The sequence below is a fragment of the Panthera pardus genome, unplaced genomic scaffold (genome assembly GCF_024362965.1).
Source record: "Panthera pardus isolate Hobbes unplaced genomic scaffold, ASM2436296v1 HiC_scaffold_24, whole genome shotgun sequence".
NCBI lineage: Eukaryota > Metazoa > Chordata > Mammalia > Carnivora > Felidae > Panthera > Panthera pardus.
In genome coordinates, this window is record NW_026526810.1 from 71,996,061 (window position 1) to 72,020,913 (window position 24,853).

Consider the following 24,853-nt stretch of genomic DNA (forward strand, 5'->3'; position numbering starts at 1 on the left):
AGAATCTCAAAAAACTTCTGAGGAAAATAAAAATAGAATAAGATGAGACCCAGTGTTAGCCAAAAAAATTGTCATTTTCTAGAAACTGAAATTGCCTCATAACATGAGAAAAATGAACTCAGAGCTTGATTCAGATTCCAATTCTTGTATTAAAATATATGTAGGGAAAGAGATATTTGGTATATTTTTGTATCAACTTCACTTTAAGCCTGAAGTCAACACTGGTAACAAACAGGCTATAGATGTCTTAAAAATAACTCAGAAAAGTGGAGGTACAAACACATTCTGGTGTAGTATTGCTCTTTTCAAATACATCTTTCTATTTTATTCCTCCATACTGGCATAATGAATAGTGCTATTGCTGTTTAAGACTTAAAACAGCTGCATTTCTAATTTTGGCAGATTATGAGGGATTTTTACATGGGTTGCATGTTAAAAGCAAAGAAACGACATGCCAACCAGCAGAATGAAAGTGCTGGGCAGATGGTGGCACGGCTGAGCTATTGAATTGAAGTGTTAAGAGCCACCACCAATCATGGGACATCCAAAAGGAGTATTTGGCAGCTTTTCAAGTGAAGCCCAATACTTTACCTCAAACAAAAATAATCCATGCCCATGAAGGTTTCGGAAAGACACTCTCCAATTGGTCTTTGTTAACGGGGGCAGCCTTCAATGATCTTATTTCACTGATTTTGATGGTATATACAATTTTGACTTTCTTTCCTTCCTTTCTAATCCTCTAAGCCCTCCTATCGTAGGGGTGTGTGTGTGTAGTGTGTATGTGTGTGTGTTGGGGAGGGAGAGAGAGAGACGGAAAGAGAGAGATGAATATGGAAACAAACTATATGTTATAAATTTTTCCCATTACCAAGGGAATTATCGCTGCATAAGAAGTCAAGAAAGCATTCCAATATGTCTTCACGTGGAAAAAGGAAAAAAATATAAGATCTTAAACAATTGTGGTCAATATTAACTTTTATTGATCAATCTTGACCAATACATTTTTAAAAATGCATTCAGAATACTGCTATGTAAATTTCCCCAAAACCCAGAGAGATGATTTTCCTGAATACAAACAGCTGGGCACTATATCAACGAAAGGTTTGGCCTTCAAAAATAGGTTTTTTCCTCTAATTCAAAGCAGCTTATGAAGAATGAGGGAAAAGTTATATGACTGTTTTTTAGTAAATATTCTACAATTTACATTCACTAAATGTTGTCTTTTCTAACTTGGACAACATCCATTGCCAATTGCTGGTATTTTATTATATTTTGTATGTTTTTGTAAGCCAGCAAAAATTTATTTTTGGAAAACATGTGAGATAAAACAAAGAAATGAAGCCATCCATAAGTTGTATCAGTAGTTTATATCCCATACCACGATGCTGTATTATTCTTCCTGACCTATTTCTTTTTTTGCTCCTATCTACTCTTCCTATCTCCTTCATTTCTCAGATGATTTTACAAGATCCTTATATCCTAGGTAATGTGTTAGATACTGTGCATTATTATCATGTGAATCCTCAGTCTGAAGGTGAGGAAACACACCCAAACACTAAATAGCCTTCCCCATGCCACGGAGCTAATAATGCACTGCTGAGAACTTCACTCAAGCACCTTGGTTCCAGAGTTTGCGCTTTTAACAACTTGGGGTGTTCTGTGTAGCATGTAATGAGATAAGATAAAGAAATTAAGAAGTCTGCAGAAATTGAATATTGTGGCAAATACAAAGAATCAGTGTGGTAAAAGTAATACAGTATTGACTTGCGCCATATTAAAGGTGGCCCATGAATTAATAAAACAGGTATATGAAGTACCCTGTTTTGGGTACTAAAATCTGACGAATTTGTCCTACAAGGAAGTTACAGGGTAATATGGTGGACAATTTCTCCCTTGAGGTTTTGGTAATAAATTTACTACCAAAACATTCAGGTGTGTTAATTACAACATTCCTCTAAATGTCACATCAAGGAACATTTCAATAAAGGCATTTCTGCAGGGTATGGGGGGTATGTATGTGTGTACAATTTGTTCTAGATTCTTAGGAGTGAATTTGGTTTATCTCACTGCTCTGTCTAATAGAAATTTTTTTGACAGTGAAATGCTCCATATCAATATGGAAGCTATTATTTAATGTGTCTATTAAACACCTGAAATGTAGTTAGTGTGACCAAGGAACTCAGTTTTAATTTTACTTATTTTTAGTTAAATTTCATATAGCCATGCACAGTTATTAGTGTAGACAGGGCAGAACTAGAGAAATGGTTGGGTTGCCTATCTCTCAGCCAATTCTCATGAACAGAATTTCATGTTTGTATAACAGATAGACAAAATAAAAACCCAAACACTTTTATTCTCCAGTTTGAGCCAACAACACAAGAATTTTGTGCTAATTCAACATTAATAATTTTTTCAAAGATTCTGACAGAAAAGCCCTATTCATATCACCTCTGTATAGAAGTGAGCCAAGGAAATACCTATTTATAAGATACGATGGTTGCCTATGTTTTTTTTTTATATTAGGGTCTGGTTCTATAACTCATTTACTTCATTACCTCTGATGTGTAAAAATCTTCATTTTTGAGTTGAAATGTAATTTTTGAAAATAAGCCCCAAATAATTCAGAATCAAATCTGGTTAATGAGGTAGAGGTTTTATAAACCAATTTATACAAAAGGGCAAAGAGAATGAGTGTACTAGTACCTTAGTATATTTCCTAGAATGATTCTAAATATGCAAAGTTCTCTGAGATCCTGTTGTACATTGAAGTGCTAACATAGTAAGATTGACATACATGAGATTGTTGAATATCCACTCTAAGAAGCAAATATGAAGAACTTCTTGTTGCACAAAGACCAGAAAATACAGAGGAAAATTCCCTTTTGTGTGGTTTTCATTACCCCTGTGTTCTTTTTCCTGTTTATCTGAATGAGTTATAATACTGGCTTCAATTAGAGAAGTAATAGATGAAAAGAGAAGAGAAGGAAAAACTATGATTTCTGGCTGGATATCCACTTGCCAGATGGTGAAGAACTAGGCCTTAGGCTAATTCTGTGTGAACAGAGGGGCTTGATATGTCTGTCTCTGAAAACCACAGTATGTACACAGCCAGAGATCTATGGAGATTTAGATTCTGGTTTTAGAACACATGACTCAACTTTTCCTATAGATCATGCCAGCTGACCCTTAGGCACAGACAGCTGTTCTGTTAGGTGGATAAAGCAATGGCGCTCTGATGTGAGGAGCGGGGGTGGGAGGTGGGGAGGAACAGCGGGAAAGGTCAACCAGCATCTCAGGAGATCAGTCCTTGGTCCTTCTAGACATGGAAATAGCTCCAGGGTCACCACTATGAGTTAGTCCAAGTATGGAGTACTGAGGGTCCAGATGAGGAAATGACAATAAACTGATGAAGGCAAGTGAGATTCGAATGGGGTATATGGAGAGATGTATCAAAAAGGGGTGATTGCTGAATACATTTTAGAAAGAAAGCAAGAACATTTGAAAGAAAAGAATAGTGGGAAAAAGTGATTGAAGGAAGAATGAATTGAGTTAGGTAGCAAATGAGTTAGTTGGTCATGGTGATCAGCGTAATCCAGGAGTTGTGGGAATTCGAAAGGAAAATAATTGGTGTTTTATGAATTAGGCCTTATTTTACATGACAAATGTTGTGAAAGACATGGAAATACTTTGAAAGTAGAACTGGATTTCTAAAAATAATTTCTAAAAATAGTTTTTGACAACATGTAGAAGATAGCAAGAAACCAGAAAAAAAACATTAGTCAGATGATAATATTGGTATTACTAAGAGATTAGGGCTAGGATAGGCAACTCTAAGAACTGAAATTCAATTCCTACAGAATAGAATTGTGGATGCCATATATAGAGTAGCAATTTAACAATTTGCTTACTGGTTTGTTCATTTTGCTAATTCAAGTATCCATCTATTCACTCAACAAATAAACATTAATTGCAACTGACTACACAGGTCCTGAGGATTCAATATAAAAATACATGGATCTTGTTTCAAGAACTGTGTAGTCCGGTGGGGTGGAGGTGGGACAGGAAGGCACAGTACCTCACATTTGCCAGGAATCTTATGAAAGACTTTATATTTATCCTCATGAAATATACAGCCTAACACTATAGTAAAGATATTGCCATTGGTATTTGACAGGTGATGGATAAAGACTCGGGGAAAGGAGATAACCTGCCAGTAATTATGTAAGAAATAAATGGAATCTCTAGGACTCAGCCCAGTTTTTGGCTGGAAGTCCACTAATTATTAAACTAAATTTACATGCATATATGTCATAAAATAACTGTGATGCATATTTCTGAGTTAATATACAGAAAGCACTTAGAACAGTGCCTAACAAATTATAAAAGCTATATGTCTTTATATCATCATCGCTAATGTTTTTCTTTTTAAAAAAAAAAAAATTTAATGTTTATTTATTTTTGAGACAGAGAAAGAGCATGAACAGGGGAGGGTCAGAGAGAGAGGGAGACACAGAATCTGAAACAGGCTCCAGGCTCTGAGCTGTCAGCACAGAGCCCGACGCGGGCTCGAACTCACAGACTGTGAGATCATGACCTGAGCTGAAGTCGGACGCTCAACCGACCGAGTCACCCAGGCGCCTTGCTAATATTTTTCTTAAAGCATAACATGGGAAAGATATTTTTATTCAAAATTAAGCGAGAGAAATGTAACACAGCAGAGTTCAAAATGTGCATAAAGTTTTTGAATGAAATAAGATTCTTCAAAGAACTTTTCCCTTTAGGGTTTGTCTTATGCCCTATGTTACCTGGGGAGAATGTTTTCACTCTGCCCTGACACTTAGGGTTCCTAAAATCATACAGGAGCAATGTACTGTTGTACCATATCTCTCTGGATAATCCACTCTACAAGGAGACACATAATCGAGAAAACTAACAAAGTAAAGAAGAAGTGCTTTGAGCCCCCAAAACCCATTTGAGGTCACAAGTTGGGAAAGATAGAAAGTCTATGGAAATATTCCAACAGCCTGATCTTTGTATTCACTTTTCTACAAAAATGATTTAACGTAGTACAAAGAAACTAAAATGAACTTTACTTGCAACATAAAGAAGGAAAGAGAATTAATATTAATAATAATAATAAGGAAATGCTGAAGACACACTTAACAGAAACCATACTTTGAAGAAAAGAGTAATGACATGTAATCTTACATTTAACTTTTCCATTATTACAAAACCACCAGCACAGAGTTGGACAGGAATTGGCACCACTAAGCCTGGAAAACTTAGATGTCCAAACCAACTACAAAGAAATATAAAATGGGTACTGAAAGGCCAGGTCTTTTACAACCTTAATTACTCAAGCAGTATTAACACTGGGGAGGTGCTTCCCATGATTAATGCTCTCTTCCTAAAAGGAGAGAAACAAAACTATATCTACATAATGTATTCTTGGGGACATAATAATGCAGTGACCTAGTGTATTCCTCTCATGGTTTTCCTCTTCCACTCATATTTCACAGGAGTATAAAACATTGCTAAGCAGTATCTTACATGTGTGAGAAATGGATATAACCGGCATGGTGCCATATAAATCAATAATTTACACTTCCTATAAAAGATAGAAGGACCTTGCCAGAATTTTGTTACCATATATTTTTTCTGGCTTATGGTTTATGCACTGAATCCTAGTAATATAAAAACATGGTCATAAGGATTCCTTAAATATAGTGATGCTCAGACACAATTTCAATGTTGATCAGAGTTGTGAAATTGTATCATGGGATCTTATTTAAGAAGGGGCTTGGTTACTTTATTACTTCATATTTTTGTACTGTAACTCTATGAAGAAGAGACTTCAGGTTTTCTTAACCTGATCACAGTTTATATATTGTATTAAACAGTTATTTTTTTATGAGGAAGAGAGGGATAAGGGTTCTGTGATAAAAATCATGTCAATGGAATTTGTAGCTCATTACTGGTTTTGTTGTTACAAATACCATCAATATTTTCCTGAAATATAAACTTACCATGGTAGGAATTCTCTGAACAGAACCTCAATAAATCCTGTTTACTGGTCCAAGATCAAAGGGTTAAACTGAAGTTGAGGTAATGTTAATAGTGACTAAGCACTTAGATTCAAATTCTGGTATTCCCTCTACTACTCACTGTAGGATGTGAGCAAGTTAAAATGCGTATTTTATACCTTTTAAGATCTCTGATTTCACTACTTCCCAGAGTAATTGTGAAAGAAACATTACTTATGTAAACTGATTCAAAAGCTTGCTGCTATTATGTAAACAAAAATTTCTTTCTACCTAACTCCCATATCTCCATGAGTCAAATATTACTCTCTGTGAGAGAGAAGTGGTCTACGTGTAGACAGAATGGATATACCTTCTCAGACCATTTGGTCCATGGGTTTGTCCCAGAGGAGTATCCCCACTGTGGACTGCTAGCCAAAGACCATATACTTAGAAGAAAAAAAAGTATTTGTGTTACAGTGAATTTGGGAAGAGATTTTCAAGAGTTATGCTTCATATTAGCAGGCACCAAAGTTCTGAAGAGTCCTGCAATAAATAATTCATTTAACATTGTTTGACACAACAGCTTTCAAAGTTATCAGACCAGGATTCCCTTTTGTGGTATGTTTAACAACAATGAACATTGTGAGGAAAGGCTGCTTAGAGTGTGAAGAGTAGAAGCAACCAGAAGAGCTAACATTTATTGTGCAGTTGCTATGTGTAGAAACTCTCTGAAGTGCTTCACATGTGTTAGCTTATTTTAATTTTTATTTAAAAAACATTTTTCATGTTTATTTACTTTTGAGAGAGAGAGAGTGAGAGAGAACAAGTGGAGTGGAAGAGGGGCAGAGAGAGAGGGAGACACAGAATCTGAAGCAGGCTCTAGCCTCTGAGCTGTCAGCACAGAGCCCAACGTGGGGCTCAAACCCATGAACCATGAGATCTTGACCTAAGTCAAAGTTGGATGCTTAACCAACTGGGCTACCCAGGTGCCCCAAGTTAACTGATTTTTAATGTTTGCAGTAACCTTACAATGTAGGTGCTAGTGTTGTCTCCATTTTACAGATGAGGAAACTGGGGCACAGAATGCGTAAATGTCTTCACAAAGATGTAAATAGTACAGAATAGGGAAAGGATATGAAGTCAGATGATCTGGCCCTGGGAACTGTACTCAATATTTATGAATACCACTTTACCAGCAGACTAAAGAAAATATGGAATCCATGTACTATTAGCCTTGTATGATACTTTCACCCTGTATAAGATTCTTTTTTTATTAAAAAACAAAGAAAATAACACTCAATCCTAGAGATTATGCAACTTGTACAAAATCACAAAGGAAATTAATGGTACTATATGCCCGAGAAATTACTTTTCCAGCATCTTGGGACAGGAGCCAAACACACTGAACAACACTTGAGAACAAGACTTGATGTGAGGGAAAGAGCATGTGATCACTCTTAGGTAGCTGGAGCTCTCATTAGAGTCCTCTTCATTTTCTCATTTTCCTACATCAACTATATCCAAGTGGTTATAGATCTCTTCAATTTTAACTCTAAAATATTTCTTATTCCCTCTACTTCATTTTTAGCTCTTCAATCACTGCCTGAAAATAGACCCACAACCCTTCTGCTTGGGCTATGGCACTAGCTTTCTGAGGCTCCCATCTCTAGATGGTGTGGAACTAATAACCAGCCACATGTGGAAACAGTGCTTTGCAAAAGTTACAAATAATACTGCATAATCTATTGTAAAAACTAGTGAAAAATATCTGAAAAAAATGGAGTTTTACCATTAATTAAAGAAGGAAAGTTTCAACATTTAGTTCTAAGACTTTAAAATTGTAATCTTGAGAAATTCTTATAGTCCTCATCTATTTTCCATTTAACCACCTATAAACACACACACACACACACACACACACACACACAGAAACACACACACACATTTATTGGAGGTCAAGCCTCCATAAAACAAAAAAGAAAGAGTTGAGTCACGTGAATGCAGTGCTATTACTAATTTGCATTGCTACAGCTGAATTATCAGACTTTGATAGAGATTCATCACGAGAAAGGCTTCAGATAAATTCCATGAACTTTGTTTTATAGTTCAGTACTATACACTTGAACCTGACTTTGGTGTTAGTAGGAAAAACTTTCATCTGTAGTGCTTTCCTACTTACTCCATAACAATGGTAGCAATCCTAATCCTTTGCTTAGCAGACAAAGAAAATTTGCCAGTGGTGGGAGTGTGCATGGTGGAGAACTTCCATGGAATTATTTCTTTTTTTTTTCCTCCAGAACCCAACCCATCCACCGATGAGCAATGTTTTCCTGGCTTACTGGGTCTAAATACACTAGATCATACAAGCCCTGTTTTTCAAAAAGAAAAGGAGAGAGAAAACTAGCAAATTAGCCAAAAGCAGCCTGGTTAGTACTAACAGATGATGAAAGACCTTGGCAGAAAATGACTTAAACAATAGAAAATTCTTGATGTTGTCTGAAGAGACAAGAGTATATAACCTTCTTCAAAATTAATCTTTCGATATTTTCTCACATTTTACTCTACTCCTATGTCAGAACATGTTCCTGTTGGTGGAAAAGAACCAGATTACATTTATGTTGAACTACAGAGTAAAATTTAATTTTTCATGGGGAAAAACAGAAAATTTAGATAAATGAATTTTAACAATAAAATTATAGTCTTTAAGAGGAAATTTTCCAGCATTGTTTATGTTCTGAAACTGATCTAAAGGCAGCAGAGGGGATGTCCAGTGTTTTGTTCTCTTACTTCCTTTACCCATTGCATTTTGAATGAAGTCGATCCTTCACCACACCTTCAGGAAATGGCATATTTCTCTGGCCAATTACAGCGCTCCATATTCTTCAGGGACTGTGTCAGGAATGAGCTATTGATATGAGCTCCCTGGTATCCAATTATAATGCAATGCATTATATGATATGATATGATATGATATGATATGATATGATATTTTATTAGTACCCATATCACAGGCACTAATTTCTGGTAAGGGCTAAGTCAGTGCACAGCAAGGAGACTTGAACTTTAGTTGACTATTGTGGATATACCGAGAAACAATATTTTTACAACAAATCAATATTTTTATAAATTTTGGAAATGTGATAACTTCTAATGTGAAAGTCACTAGTCAATCAATCAACTCATACAAATTTATTGAGAACCTTAGGTCTATGGTAACAAAAGGATGTGGGGGTTGGGGGAGGAAGAAAATGTCAAACAGTTGTAAGGTTGGTAAAGACGAGTATAAACTGAGACACAGGGGCAGGGGACTCTCAGGGGACATGTGTGGCTCAGGAACAGGAATGGCAAAAATGGATGGTAATGTAAATCAGATTATAGACACATATAACAGGCCCAACTAGGGTATAGGAAAACATGAGATACTAGAGACTGCATCAAAGTGATGTATGACATGCAGGTGGTGGCCTGTGTGCTGTGGGGAGAGAAGAAGAAAGAAAAATGGTCCTAAAATAGTAGGGAGTTAGTGACTGAAAACTACAGTCAAATGGCAGCACCTAGGATGTGGATGTGGTAGCAACAGACAAGATGAAGGGGGTGTGCCGGTGTGAAGACCTCAGAGTTGGACCAAGTCTTATTGGTGAGCTCAGGTGTGGGACTGTGCTGCAGGTGACTGACAACAAACAGGAAGGAAAGAGGCCTGGGAAAAGCCAGGACTGTAACGCGGGTAGGGGAGGTTTTAAAGAAAAATCATTTTTAACATTTATCGAGAAAATCACAAGGCTCAGCATTAGAGTAGGAGAGGAGGGAGGAGAATATAGTTGCCAAAGAAGCTAACGGGGAAACGTTGGAGATCATCAATTAAACATAATGAATGTGTGTACATATAAATACATATATTACATATATTATATGTAATTATATATGTTTAATTAAATATATATAATTGTATATTTAAGGGTTAAATGACACTGGGGAAGTGAGACTGTGTGGAGCAAAAAAGTTGAAAGGCTCCAGGTTCAAATCTGCAACTAGGCTGTTATAGAACAGCTCCTTTTAAATACCAACAAGATAGCTGATAAGAGCAGGAGAGGCCGTCCTGAGCCTGGTGCTGGGGCAGCAGGTAAAAAAAAGGTTGCCCTTAAATGCCCTCTGAGCAATCAAGGCCAGGGAGATGGAGAAGAGAACATGGAATGGAAAGGGTGGATGACAAAAGAAGCGGAACGTAAACACAATGAGGATTTTGGTTCGCAAAGACAGCGAGGAGAAGCGCAATGCAGTTCTCGGTGCTATGAAGCAATGCAGAGGGCCACATCGGGTCACTGTGCCCAAGAGCAGGTCCTGCTCTATGACACAGAGATCACATGCACAGAGGCAGCCCCTTTCAACAGCGCAAGCACACCCACACACAGCTTGCATTCAATCTGCCTGGAACTGCTATAAAACACTTGACAACAAAAGTAAAATGGAAAGAAAAATAAATTAAATTTTGAAATGCAATTTTAAAAATTCTCATATATTTCTGGACATTGCCACAGGCAAAAAAGATTCATAAAACACATTACATTATTTGTGAAGCAGTCTGACTGTGAGTTTGATATGAATTATAGAGAGGATGGATCCAGGGCATGATTTCCCTGAATAATTTATTTCAGGCAGCCCCTACTGCTGAGAAATAGGAAACTGAAAAAAACGACATGTCTAAGCACTAGTTTTTTGAGGCCAGGTGCACTGGTTTCTGAAAGAGTCCAAGAAAGGTAATAGCATGGCAGTTTCTCAAAGAATTAAAAATAGAACTACCATATAATACAGTTAGATTCCACTAGTAAATCAAAATGATAGATGCACCCTTAGTGTTTATTGCAGCATTATTTATAAGGGCCAAGATATGGAAGCAACCCACATGTCCATCCATTAAGAATGAATAAAGAAGAGTCAATACATGCGCGCACGCGCACACGCGCACGCACACACACACACACACACACACACACACACACACACACACGATGGAATATTACTCAGCCATAAAAAAGAATGAAATCCTGCTCTTTGCAACAACATGGATAGATCTAGAGGGTATAACAATAAGTGAAATAAGTCAGAGAGAGACAAATACCATGTGATTTCACTCAAGGTAGAATTTAAGAAACAAATGAACAAAGGAAAAAAGAGACAAACAAAAGATGACTCTTAACTATAGAGAACAAACTGATGGCTGCCACAGGGAGGGGAGGTGGGGAGTGCTCATGAGCACTGAGTAATGTACAGAATTGCTGAGTCACTATATTGTACACCTGAAACTAATGTAACACTAGACATTAATCATACTTGAATAAAATATATATATGAAAAAATCATAGAACATAAAAGTGGTTGGCATTATCTACAAAAAAACACATGTAAGCCTTTTCTTTTTTGGTTTCTTTAGCAAGTGGCAACCCTATAAACAAGAAAATTATTACTTTTTTCTGCAAAGCAAGTTGTTTCATAGGATCTATCTACACAATGAAAATATGGTGATCCCAGGACATCACACAATGACAGGTGATCAGCAAAGACCTAGTGAACTGGACTGCATCCAGGCAAAGTCCAGCTGAATTCTAATCAGTGCAACCGAGGCCTGGGCGCTGAACAAGTTGAGGAACTTAAAGAAGTAAAATCTAGAATCATTAAAGCCAATGGGTTTCCTTTAGTCAAAGAAATAACAAGCAAAGGAGCAATACAATCTGAGTTTCTCAATAATTCCTCAATTTCAACAAAAATAAACATTAAAAATCTGGGTCTCTTCACATTGCTGCACTGATCATTTTTGTGAGGATCCCTGTACAGCTGTTCCTTGGCACTTTTTTTTTTTAAGTGAAATACACTGTTTTTGTTTTGTTTTGTTTTGGTTTTTTGTTTTTCTGTATTGATACACACAGTCCCATTAGTAACTTGTAAATCCTAAACAAGAAATATAAATCTGGGCAGATTTCTATCTGAGAGCAGCTGCTCCTTGAGATGGCATGGCCTCATCTGCTGTAACTCCTGAACTCTGGTTTCCAACTTGGCCTTGGCTTATAGTAAGCAGGCTTCTGACTTAATGAAAGCAATGGATTCCTACCTAGCCCTGTTGTCATTTCTTGGCTTCCATACCCTCCATACATGTGGGGCCCTAACACCTGTCTTTCACCTCTGGTGAGTTTTTTTGTTTGCTTTTGCCGCTGTCCAAATGATTCAAGGTGATAAATGAAAGTACGCCTGTGTGTTGCTGGGAGGCTGGGGAGACTGTAAATTTGGGAAAAATGGGACAATACTGGATGCAGAAACAGCCAATTCAAGGCAAACTGTTTGCTTTTTCTGAAAAAATTTTGAAAGTTCCTGTAGACAGAAGCCCAAAATTTCCTTTTGGGCCCAATTTTGATGTATGTTTTCTGTTACCCTTAAAAACTTATGCCCAAGATTTCTTCAAATAGAAATTATTAATCTATGGATAGAGAAATAAAAGTACTACCTGACAAGACAACTTCAATAAGATCGCCTTCCTGGATATCGCTAGCCGTTTTCACCAGCTGAAGGATGTTTTCGGAGGTAGGGTCGTGGCGAAAAAGCAGGATCTTATCATACATTCCATAGAAACCACATTCGGGGAACTGTAAATACAGATACCACAATAGGTTAGATGTCAAAACCTTCTCAATTTAAAATAGAAACCAAATAAATGTCAGGGTAAAAACACAGCTAATTATAAAAGTTCAAAGTATCCAGAACACTGAAAGTGGATAGCAAAGTTGATACTGACATACCTCCAAGTCAGGAGGAAAGAAATCACATGTGATAAGGGCAATAAGGACCAAACGATCTTCTAATTAGAGGGCAAGGAAATGGAAGAATATGAGATAAAAATCAGAGAGACTCCTGGCAGTGAGGTGGCTAAGAAATATAATAGGTGGGAAGAACTGTGCATTCTCACAAGATCTATAGCAATCCAGTAGCATAAAAATGGGAATCAGTTTATACAATTCCATTACACATATTGTTGCAATCTGCTTGCAAAAAAAAAAAAGGTGTGTCCATTTTGGCATATTCAAAAATATGAGACGACTCAATAAAACTGATCATGTTCTGTGCGGGCTGAAGTATTATCTAGATTCTTTGACTCAGGAAAGCACCAGAGGAGACAAACCAACTCTCCTTTTTGTTATTGCCCATACATTGCATTTAATTTTCATGCAATCTAAGTTAAATAGATTATGAACAATAGTTAAAAGTCAATTTGTTTTATTTTTTTTAATTTATTTTTTAATATATGAAATTTACTGTCAAATTGGTTTCCATACAACACCCAGTGCTCATCCCAAAAGGTGCCCTCCTCAATACCCATCACCCACCCTACCCTCCCTCCCACCCCCCATCAACCCTCAGTTTGTTCTCAGTTTTTAACAGTCTCTTATGCTTTGGCTCTCTCCCACCCTAACCTCTTTTTTTTTTTTTTTCCTTCCCCTCCCCCATGGGTTTCTGTTACGTTTCTCAGGATCCAAAAGTCAATTTGTTTTAAATACATCAGGCTTAAATTCCCTCCACAGGGATAAATCCAAGAGTTTATTACTCAAGGATTATCTCCCAATAGCAGGCATATAATGAGTGATATTTTATAGGAGAAAAATCTAAAAAATTTTAACGGTAACAATTACTATTATAATATTAACAATTAATATTATTCCCTGTATTTCCCATCTCCCTCCTAAAGCAAGAAAAGGTTCTAAATTCAGACCACAGTCCTAATGTATAATTCCATTTTAAGAGTAGAATTATTTGATCAAAGGGTAGAAACATCCTTAAGGATCTTAAAGCGAACTTCAAACCATTAATAAAACTACCAATCCACAATCTCATGGGCAGTGTTAAGAGTAGGTCCATCTGCAGTGGCATTGGATATTTCTGTTAAAACAATCAAACAACCTAAGTTAATTTTTATGTGTAAAGGACTCTTTTCTCACATACAACTTTTTCACATAATTATTAAGAATTATGATTTCTTTTATATGTTGATATTTGTAATGTAGTGGGAAAGGTCATAGTCAAGGAGAGAATACTGTCTTTTTTGTTCATGTAACAGGGTGGGTCTGACACTAAAGTCAATAAAAGTGTATTTTAAGGGGCTACTGTCATGGAAAAATGTCCAGAATGTGGTTATCTTCTGCAGATAAACACATTGTATTGTGAATTCCTCTTTATTTTTTCTTATTAATAAATTTAGGGGCTACATTCAAATGATGCATTTTGTATAAATTAAAATTAAGTATATTCAGATCATCCTCTTGCTTAAGAGTCTGTTGGTGACCAAGCTTAAAACTACTTCGGGGCGCCTGGGTGGCTCAGTCGGTTAAACGTCGACGTCAGCTCAGGTCATGATCTCACGGTTCGTGGGTTTGAGCCCCGCATTGGGCTCTGTGCTGACAGCTCGAAGCCTGGAGCCTACTTTGGATTCTGTGTCTCCCTCTCTCTATTCCTCCCCCGCTTGCACTCTGTCTCTCTATCTCAAAAAGAAGTAAAGATTAAAAAACAAAACAAAACTGCTACTACTTATCACTTAGAAAAGCTGGCTTCCAGAGCACCCGGGTGGCTCACTCAGTCAGTGAAGTGTCCAACTTCAGCTCAGGTCATGATCTCACGTTCCTAGGTTTGAGCCCCACGTTGGACTCTGTGCTGACAGCTCAGAGCCTGGAGCCTGCTTCAGATTCTATGTCTGCCCCTCCCTCACTCGCACTCTTTGTGTGTCTCTCTCTCAAAAATAAATAAGAGTTAAAAATTAAAAAAAAAAAAAAAGTTGGCTTCCTTAAAGCAAACACAAGAGCTGAAATGATGTTACTGCTTTCGTTGTGCTAATTAAAAGAAAAATAAGTTCCTTTTTTGGTAATAAAAATATTTTATTATTATTACTTTCTTAATACTTATTTATTTTATTTGAGAGAGACAGAGCATGACCGGCGGGGGGGGGGGGGGGGGGGGGCGCAGAGAGACAGCGGAAGGCACAGAATCTGAAGCAGGCTCCAGGCTCTGAGCTGTCAGCACAGAGCCTGACATGGAGCTCAAACTCATGAACCATGAGATCATGACCTGAGCTGAAGTTGGCTGCTTAACCAACCGACTGAGTCACCCAGGCATGCCAACAATATTTTTAGAGTACAAGGAGGAAAGAGTACTGTTTTATAGGGAAAAGTACAATATCATTTTCCCTAACTTAAAAGCAATGAATAGTTCATATACTATTTTAAAAATCAACTTCACTGAGATATAATTAACAAATAAAATGGACAGAAGTCTGTATTTCGACAATCATCAACACTCATGCAACCAAAGTCACAATCAGGCCAGAAAACGTTTCTTTTAAATGTTTATTTATTTTGAGAGAGAGAGAAAGTGTGTGCATGTGAGTAGGGGAGGGGCAGAGAGAGAGAGAATCCCGAGCAGACTCCATGTTCAGAGCCCAACTCCTGGCTCGATCCCAGGAACAGTGAGAAATCAAAAGTCGGATGCTAGATCGACTGAGCCATCCATGCACCCCAGGCCATGAAACATTTACATCAACCTCCCCCAAATTTTATTATACCCTCTTGCAGTTGATGCTATTTACAATGTTGACCCTATGCACAGATTTGCTTTTTGTCACCATAGTTCACCTGCTACAGAGTTTCATACAAATGAAATCATACAGTATATACTATATACTCTTTTCTGGCTAACTTCTTTTGCTCACTATATTTTTGAGACTCATTTATACATACTGCCTTTGGGAATCCTCTCTATTTATCAGTTACTAGTATTTCATTACATGGGCCTAGGATAATTATTTACCCTCAGATGGACATTTGTATTTTTTTTCCAATTTGTGGCTATCACAAATAATAATGCTATGAACATTTATGTGCAAGTATTTTAGTGGGTGTTTCTCAATTTTTATGAGTAAATAGCGAGGAACAGAATTTCTGGGTCATATAATTGTATGTTTGACTATATATTAACACATTATACTTATTATTGGTGCTTTATACTAAGCCATAAAGTCAGGTAGGGTCTTTTTTTTCTTTTCAAAATTGCTTTGGACATTATAGGTCTTCTGAATTTCCATACACATTTTAGAATCACTTTGTAATTTCTACAAAAAAATCTGCAATGACTTTCAATGATATTACATTGAAACAAACATAGATCAGTTGGGTAGGACTGTATTTTAACAATGCAGAGACTTGTACTTTATTATGAACAAGATATATTGCCCTATTTATTAGTCTCTTAAATTTCTCTCAAAAATGTTTTGTAGTTTTCATTGTACATGTCTTAGATATATTTGCTAAATTTGCCTTTAAGTATTTGGTATTTTTGTGCTATTTTTAAAATTTATTTATTTTTGAGAGAGCACACAGGAGAGGGGCAGAGAGAGAGGGAGAGACGGAGAATCCCAAGCAGACTCCACGCTGTCAGCTCAGAACCCAATGTGGGGCTCAAATTCACAAACCATGAGATCATGACCTGAGAAGAAATCAAGAATTGACACTCAGATGCCCCTTTATGCTATTTTAAATAGTTCATTAAGGTATAATTGACATACAATAAAATTCACCCTTTTTAGTGTGTAGTCCTGAAAGTTTTTACAAATGTATATAATAACTACATACCATATATGTGCTATACACAAAACAGCCAAGATATAGAACAGTTCCCATCACCCCCTAAAATTTCTCCATGCCCATTTATTATCAACTTCTCCCCTGACCCTTAACCCCTAGAAAATACTGATCAGCTTTCTGTCTCTATAATTTGGTCTTTTCTAGAATGTCATATAAATGATATTATCCCATTTCTATTGTACCTAATTTTGAATCTGACTTTTTTCACACTTAGTGTAATAAATCTGAAATTGTCCATTCTGTTGTATGTATCATTAATGTATTCCGTTTTATTGCTGAGGAGTGCTCCATTGTATTGCGTGGATATACCAAAGTGTATGTACCCATTCCCCAGTTGAGGGGCATTTTAGTTCCAATTTTTGACTATTACAAATAAAGTTGCTATAAATGTTCACTTAGAGGTTTTTGTGTGAACACAAGTTTTTATTTCTGTGGGGTGGATGGAAGTATCTGGATAACTTTATACAAAATTGCCAAAATGCCTATACCATTTGACATTCCTACAAGCAGTGTATGAGAGTTCCAGTTGCTCTGCATCTTTGACAGCACTTGGTAATGTTGGTTGTTTTTATTTTAGACATTCTAACAGGTATAATAGTATCTCACAGTTTTAATTTGCATTTCCCTAATGACTAATGAGGCTGAGCATCCTTCCCTGTGCTTATATGCCCCGTCATGCACACAACTGATCAACTCCTCTGCCCATTTTTTTAAATTGAATTGTCTTATTATTGAGCTGCAATAGTTCTCTCTATATATATATATATTCTAGATAAAAGCTTTTTATCAGATATGTGTTTTACAGATTTTTCTTCCAGTTTGTGGCTTGTCTTTTCATTCTCTACCCATTGTTTTCTAAAGTTCTTAATTTATATGAAGCCCAACTTATTTCAAATATTTCCTTATGGATCATGCTTTTGGTTCAAGACCTAATAAATCTTTGTATAACTGAAAATAACACAGATATTCTCCTATGTTTTATTCTACATTTTATGGTTGGGGGTTTCATATTTGGATCTGATACACTTTGGGATGATTTCTGAATGAAGTAAAAAACAGATCAAGGCTCTTTTTTTTTTTTTTTTTTTTTTCATATCCTTAAAGATTTGAATAGAGTTGGTGTAAGTTCTTCCTTACTGTCTGGTAGAATTCTCCAGCAAAGGCATATAAGCCTGAATTTTTCTACTAAGATTTAGCTCTTAGATAGCACTACTTAGATTTCAATTTCCTCTTAAGTGAGCTTTGGCAGTTTTCTTTCAAGGAACCTACTCATTTTATCCAAATTGCTGATTATCTAGGCAAAGACTTTTTAAAAATATTATTCCTTTATCACTTTTTTAACGTCTGTAGTGTCTATAGTGATGTATCTTAATACTTTCTCATAATTTGTGTCTTTTCTCCATTTTTGCTAGATCAGTCTCTGACCATTGGTCAGTTCCATACTGTTGGTCTATAGATCTATTTTCAAGCCAGTTCCATACTGTTTTGATTACTATAACATATCTTGAAATCAGAAAATATGCCTCCAGTGTTCTCCTTCTTGCTAAAATTGCTTGGGATATTTGGAGTTTTTTGTAGTTCCATATAGATTTCAGAATTGTTTCTTCTACTTCTGAAAAATGCTGTTGGTATTTTGATAAAGATTGCATTAAATCTGTAGATTGCTTTGGGTAGTATGGACATTTTAACAATATTAATTCTTCTAATACAAGAACGTAGAATGTCTGTTTGTGTTTTTTTCCCTTCTTTGAGCAGTGTTTTATAGTTTTCATTGTACAAGTCTTTCACCTCATATTTTCACATAAATAATTGAAAATTCTTTTCTACTAAGTCTATCACTTCCACCATTTCTGGTCTACTTCCATTAACTCTTTTGATCCTGGTTGTATGTAACATTTCCTCCTACATTTCCTGCTTTTTCATAGGTATACTTAAAAAAAAATTGTGGGGCGCCTGGGTGGCTTGGTCAGTTGGGCGTCCGACTTCGGCTCAGGTCATGATCTCATGTTCCGTGAGTTCGAGCCCCGCGTCGGGCTCTGTGCTGACAGCTCAGAGCCTGGAGCCTGCTTCCGATTCTGTGTCTCCCTCTCTCTCTGACCCTCCCCCATTCATGCTCTGTCTCTCTCTGTCTCAAAAATAAATAAACGTTAAAAAAAAATTAAAAAAAAATTGAAGTACAGTTAACATACAATGTTACGTTAGTTTCAGATGTACAACACAGTGGTTCAATAATTCTATATGTTATGCTAAGCTAATCACAAGTGTAGCTACCATCTCTTACCATGGAATGCTATTATAATGCCTTGATTGGCTATGTTTGCTATGCTGTACCTTTCATCCTTATGATTTATTCATTCCATAACTGGGAACCTGTACCTCCCACTCCCCTTCACCCATTTTTTCCAATCCCCTACCTCCTCCCCTCCAGCAACCACCAGTTTGTTCTCTACACTTATGGGTCTATATCTACTTTTTCTTGTTTGTTCATTTGTTTTTTAGATTCCATATATAAGTGAAATCATATGGTATTTGTCTTTCTCTGCCTGACTTATTTCATTTCGTGTAAAAATAGAAATGATCCAGTAACTCTGCTACTGAGTATTTACCCAAAGAAAATAAAAACACCAGTTCAAAAAGATATATTCAACCCTCTATTTATGGCAGTATTATTTACAACAGCAAAGATACAGAAGCAACCAAGTGTCCACTGATAAATAAATGGATAAATAAAATATAGGGTGTGTGTGTGTGTGTGTGTGTGTGTGTGTGTGTGTGTATGATGGAATGTTACTTAGTCATATAAAAAAATGAGATCTTGCCATTTGCAACAACATGGATGGACCTAGTGGGTATAATGCTGCCAGAAATAAGTCAGAGAAATGAAGATACCATATATGATTTCATTTATCTGTAGAACCTAGGTGTACTTTTTAAATTAGATGCCAGATTTTATGAATTAATGTGAGCAGCTGGACTTTGTTGTCTTCCTTTGAAGACAACATTGATATTTGTCTTAGAAAAATATTAAGATAATTACAGATCAGTTTTATCTTTTCAAGGCTTATTTTTAAGCATTGTTAAGGCAGCTCTAGAGTAGTATTTCCTCTAGGGATAGTTTAACCCTACTATTAATATATAATTCTTTGAACATCTCTATGGAATACTTGAAGTGTTCAGTGAAATTTCTCCCATTTGCCTGATAGAAATTCAACAGTCTCCCAGCCCTGTGTGGGCTCTGGAAAGCGTTCATTTCACAGCTTCCCAGCAGCTGCTCTTTCCTCTGACTTACAGATTTTCACCCCCCTCACACACACAGATTTGTATTCAGTCTAATACTCAAGCAGACTTTTAAGCAGATTTCTGAAGCTCTTTCTCTGTATATGTCCTACCTTTCTAGTATTTCTCCCCTAAAAATCCTTTGACCTGGTCACCTTGAGCTCTATTCTGTGTCTCTTCTGTGCAGCCAGACAAGGAGGCTCTTCTTAGGTTCTCTCTCCCTACACTACACTCTGGATCCTCCATCCAGGCAGAAAGTTCAGACAGCTATAGTACTTACCATGTTTGTTTCTCTTCTCTCAGGGATCACAGTCCTGCATTCCCATTGGACAGTGTCTAAAACAGGCATTCTACATATTTTTCATGGTTTTCTATTTGTTTGGAACAGATGAGCCTATCCCATACCAGACACTCCTTGTGAGTAGAACTCAAAGTCTCATGTGCCTTTTAAATATAGAATGCTCATCTTTTCCACCCAACCTTTTGACTACCTAATTCTATGTAAACAGCATTTGCAAGAAAAGCCAGTTAAAGAAAAAAAAAATGTCTTCAATTGATAAGAATATATTCTAAGATTACATTGAAATAAAGATACAAAATGCATTTAATAAAATTACAAAATTAAAAATTACAACTCTTAAACCTCACTTTGAGAGTTTGGACTAAACTTTTACTGAAAGAGTTTTCCCTGATTGAACACAAGTGTTCTTCAAAATACACTACATTAACTAATGCATGGATGCTCTTACCATATCCTTTCCAAAACCATGAATAGCTGATTCTGATTCACGATAGGAAAGAGAAAATTGAAGGGATACAGTGTTTGAGTTGGGGTGAGTAGACAATTGTAGCTGGGGAGGAAGAGAGAGAAAACAGCAAGTGTTTCCCCAAAGAAGAGCCAAACTTTACAGTGTCTTCTAACTAATGTCTTGTGGGCGTGCTGTGTGGGGGAGGGACCAGGTGGCAATACTGAAGTGGGGGCTTGGGAGACAAGGATCCTGTCGCCTCATCACAATTTCTGTCAACATGTCCATACGCCTCTTGCTTTCTTCAAGAGCATCACTATATTCTGTTTCTTTATGGTCCTATATTGCTAACGTTTGACCATCACATTCTGTTTACAGAGAGGCCTCTGTAAAACTGTGGGTATATGGAATGGATGATTTTGTATTCAAGTAAGGCTTGAGTGCCTCACATGCTAATTATTATATTTCTTTCTGACTCACAAAACACTTTTAAAAATAAGAATAGATAGCATAATGCCAATATATACAACACATATCAAAGCTATTATTTAAAAAGACTAAATAAAAAAAAAAAAGACCACATTATAAATATTCATGAAGGGCGTGGATATCCTCTCTCCCACATTCCCTCTTACTAGGTCATAGACATGGCTGTTCTCTCTTCATTAACAAGCCATTCAGAATCAGGTTGTAGAGCCTTGTGAAGAAGGGCACAGGGGTGAACATGAAGGCCTAGCCTCATGGGACAGTTGTCATGGCAGCAGAAAGTGAGGGTTCGATTTTTTTTCAGATTATACCTTTTCCTATTGGCCAGAAAAAAATATATGCACATTTGCCTTTTACTGTGTAAGAGAAAAAAAACCAAAACAAAACATCTTTTCTTTGATGTAACATAACATTCTGCTTAAATAGAAAATATACAATAAGACTTCCAAAAATTATATTTAAAAATGATGCCTGGAAGGTGAAAAGTATAACAAAACAATGCCTGACAACTGAGAAGAGAACATATTGGGGGAAAACACTCATGGAACAACATTCCCTAATTTGGTCATAATCATCTGTTTTTATGTGAAGGTGTGTGAGCTTTGAAATCTGAAAACCCTCATTAAACTAAACAGGCTTTCAAAAAGGCTCAGAGGCTTGTAAACTCAGCTGGAGCTTATTACAAGATCAGTTCTGTGTTTCACAGAGGCTTTGTGGTCGTGAGCGCAAACATCTGAGATAAGTGATTTCAAGCTCACTCCAAGTTTCACTGTAACAAAACTGGCCACTGTGAAAATACGGCCAACAATCACGGCACTGGTCCTAAGCTCTTTAATTCTACCCTATGCTGGAAACCTCTGTGCTGCTGTGTGTATCATTTGGCATTTTTGACCACAGAGCACAATTTACTGTTACATTTCAGTATAAATTCATGGCTGGCCAGACAATGTGCTCCAGAGTAGAATAAATACATGTTTTAATGAGTTGCTGAAATGCGACCTGGCCAACAGGAACTCTAAGGAACAAAGGGTGCTTTTCCACAGTTGAGGCCAATCACAAAGGGCAAGAAACAAGCCATACCAGAAACAAATTAATCTATGATTCAGTCAAGTAGAAAAAAAAGAGAGAAAGAGAGAGATGGCCTAATTAGGAAATGAAAATACACTGCCAGTTTACTTTTGCTGAAGGTGACGAAAATCCTCGAATTAAATTATTCTGCTCAATAACAAGACACATCAGGCACCTGAATATTGTACTCTTCTCATCAAAGAGGCTTTCCAAGTTATTTTCAAAGACCTCTCCTGTTTGTGACAAGTGGTGTCATGACTGGCCACCCTTAATGAACAAAGAAACTAGAAAGGTGCCACCACTTGCTAGTTTGGCCAGAATACTCCCTCAGTATTGTTCCTGGAGTACTGAGACAATAAGGATACATTATGAGCAACTATTTTAACAAGAATGCCTAAACAGCTGGGTGAAACTCTCTCTTGATTCCCTTGTCGGAGTTGCACCTGAATGATGTCTGCATTGAGCTGTAAAAGCAGGAAAAGTTAGGCAGTTGATGATGATTCTGAAAGCAGTGGATCCTTAAGTCAATTGGATCCTGCCGAGGGATGTTGTGAGCGAGCACTAAGGTAATAGTCATAAACTTGGATCATTAACTCTGCCTAGGAAACTAACCTATCCCCTTTTTAATGACCTCACAATTAAAAAAAAAAAGTCTGATAACAGACCAAAAATTTAAGTACTGTATATAAAAGATAAGTATATGAAAAAACAAATTCTTAGTGAATAACATGATTATCATGTACACAGCATTACAGCTGTATCAACAAACAAAATTATGAGCTGGTTTAAGCCCATCAAAAGCATGAACACTAAATTTTCATTTAGAAACAGAAGTTATAAAGTGAAAATGAAAGGGGAAAAGAAAAAGTGAATAATTCATACTATCTGAAGGCATATTCCTGAATTGTATTCAAATTTGGGCACAAGCTCTTTGATTTGGTGATTTCACAACCTCAAAAAGACGCACATGAAAAGAATTCCATCCTAGGACCACACAGCTATGTGACTAATTTCTGAATGTAATCTTAGGACACAGAAACCAGAAAAACAAACAAACAAACAAACAAACAAACAAACACATTTTACTCTTTCTTTTTTCCTCCTGCCCTAACTCCTCTGCTCAAGCCCTCCTGCCAAGCCAGGCAGAAACGGAATAGTATTCCACCACAATAACTAAGAACCACTGTCAAAGGTAGTGCTTTGCTCTCCCTCCTGGGTGGCAGCTGTTGTTATAGATTCTTGGTCGAATCATTTATCTCTCAGTCCAAAAGATGTGATTCATGAAAACAAATATGCAATACCTATTTTCACGAAATGTTTTTAAAAGCCTTTGCATAATTCCAATTTCTGGAATGATGATGGCTAAATGATAGTTCCAGTGGTGAAATAAGATGATGTATCATACACTGCCCAAGCCATGAAAAACGACACAACTGTCCACTGCAGAGCCAGGAGCACATGCATTCTCCATTTTACCTTGCTATTTTCTGGGCCACGGGCATGCTGTCCAAATGCAGATAACTCTGGCAAACAATCCCGGCTCTTGCCTTCCTCCCTCTGCAGTTCTGTCTCTTGCCCACACCGGCAGTCACATGACTCTCTGCTCCACTAACCCCAAGGCTTCCTTTGAAAAGGGATGCCTAACACCAAGGGTCTATCAACTTCAAAAATCTTCAAGGACCAAATTTACAAACACAGAAGTCACTCTGATTAGTCCTCTCTCCACTCACATGCCAAAACACTTCCTCTTCTCATTCAAGACAGAACTTCAATTTATTCCACTCTTACTTTCCTAAAGGAAGATCTAGAATCTGATCCATGCACTTGTTTCTGCTTAGATTTCCTTTTTTCAGCCACTCTCCTTTCCATCAAGTTCAAAATCCCATTGTTGAAGCAATCATTTTCATTCATAATTTTACATTTGGACCCTCTGTTTGCATTACAGAAAAGAAAAGTAAACAGAAAAAGATACTTGAAAAAAGAAGGAATATATTTCATCAAAGAGAGGTCTGCTTGGAATCTTTAGATTAAATGTGAAATGGCAGATTTTGACTATGAGACTTAAAAGTTGATTGTACTATAAGACACAGAAACATGCATGTAGACTGAACTTGCAACACCTTTGGGGAATAATGCTAGACTATAAATTCTTCTTCCTAGGGCATATAAATATATTGATGTTATATACCAGATATTGCTAAAGAAGTCTGTTTAATAAATCACATGCTTATCTTTAAGGCAGGAGATGTGACTCAGTTGATGCCCAATTATTAGCAGAAACTTCTACTTTAATTTGAATAGTATGTCATCTATTAAAAAGGCAGTAAGGAATGACTTAATACATCATTAACTCTAATGCAGCAACTTCTGGGTAGAGACTTCCTGGAGGTACTTGAAATCATTATTTTGTTGTACATCATTTTTAAGGTTTAAAATAAATGCTCATATCAAGCAATTATAGGTGGTAATAATTAATGAGAACCTCACCAGTGTTGTGTAAAAACATATTATCCTGCATTATACCTTGACAGATTACTAGTCAGTGATAGCTATTAGAAATCTTAGTAGGCACTCTGAAATTATT

The 24,853-nt window shown here is 36.7% G+C and overlaps 1 protein-coding gene across 3 annotated transcripts in view; it reads right to left on the reverse strand.

The window, feature by feature from the left end:
• Positions 1-24,853, reverse strand: part of PRKD1 (protein kinase D1) — a 334,328-nt gene that overhangs the window by 130,242 nt on the left and 179,233 nt on the right. For all 3 annotated transcript variants that reach the window (XM_019428046.2, XM_019428045.2, XM_053889317.1), the window contains exon 2: positions 12,517-12,655. In XM_019428046.2, coding sequence (XP_019283591.1) covers positions 12,517-12,655 — 139 coding nt within the window. The remainder of the gene's footprint in view (positions 1-12,516; positions 12,656-24,853) is intronic.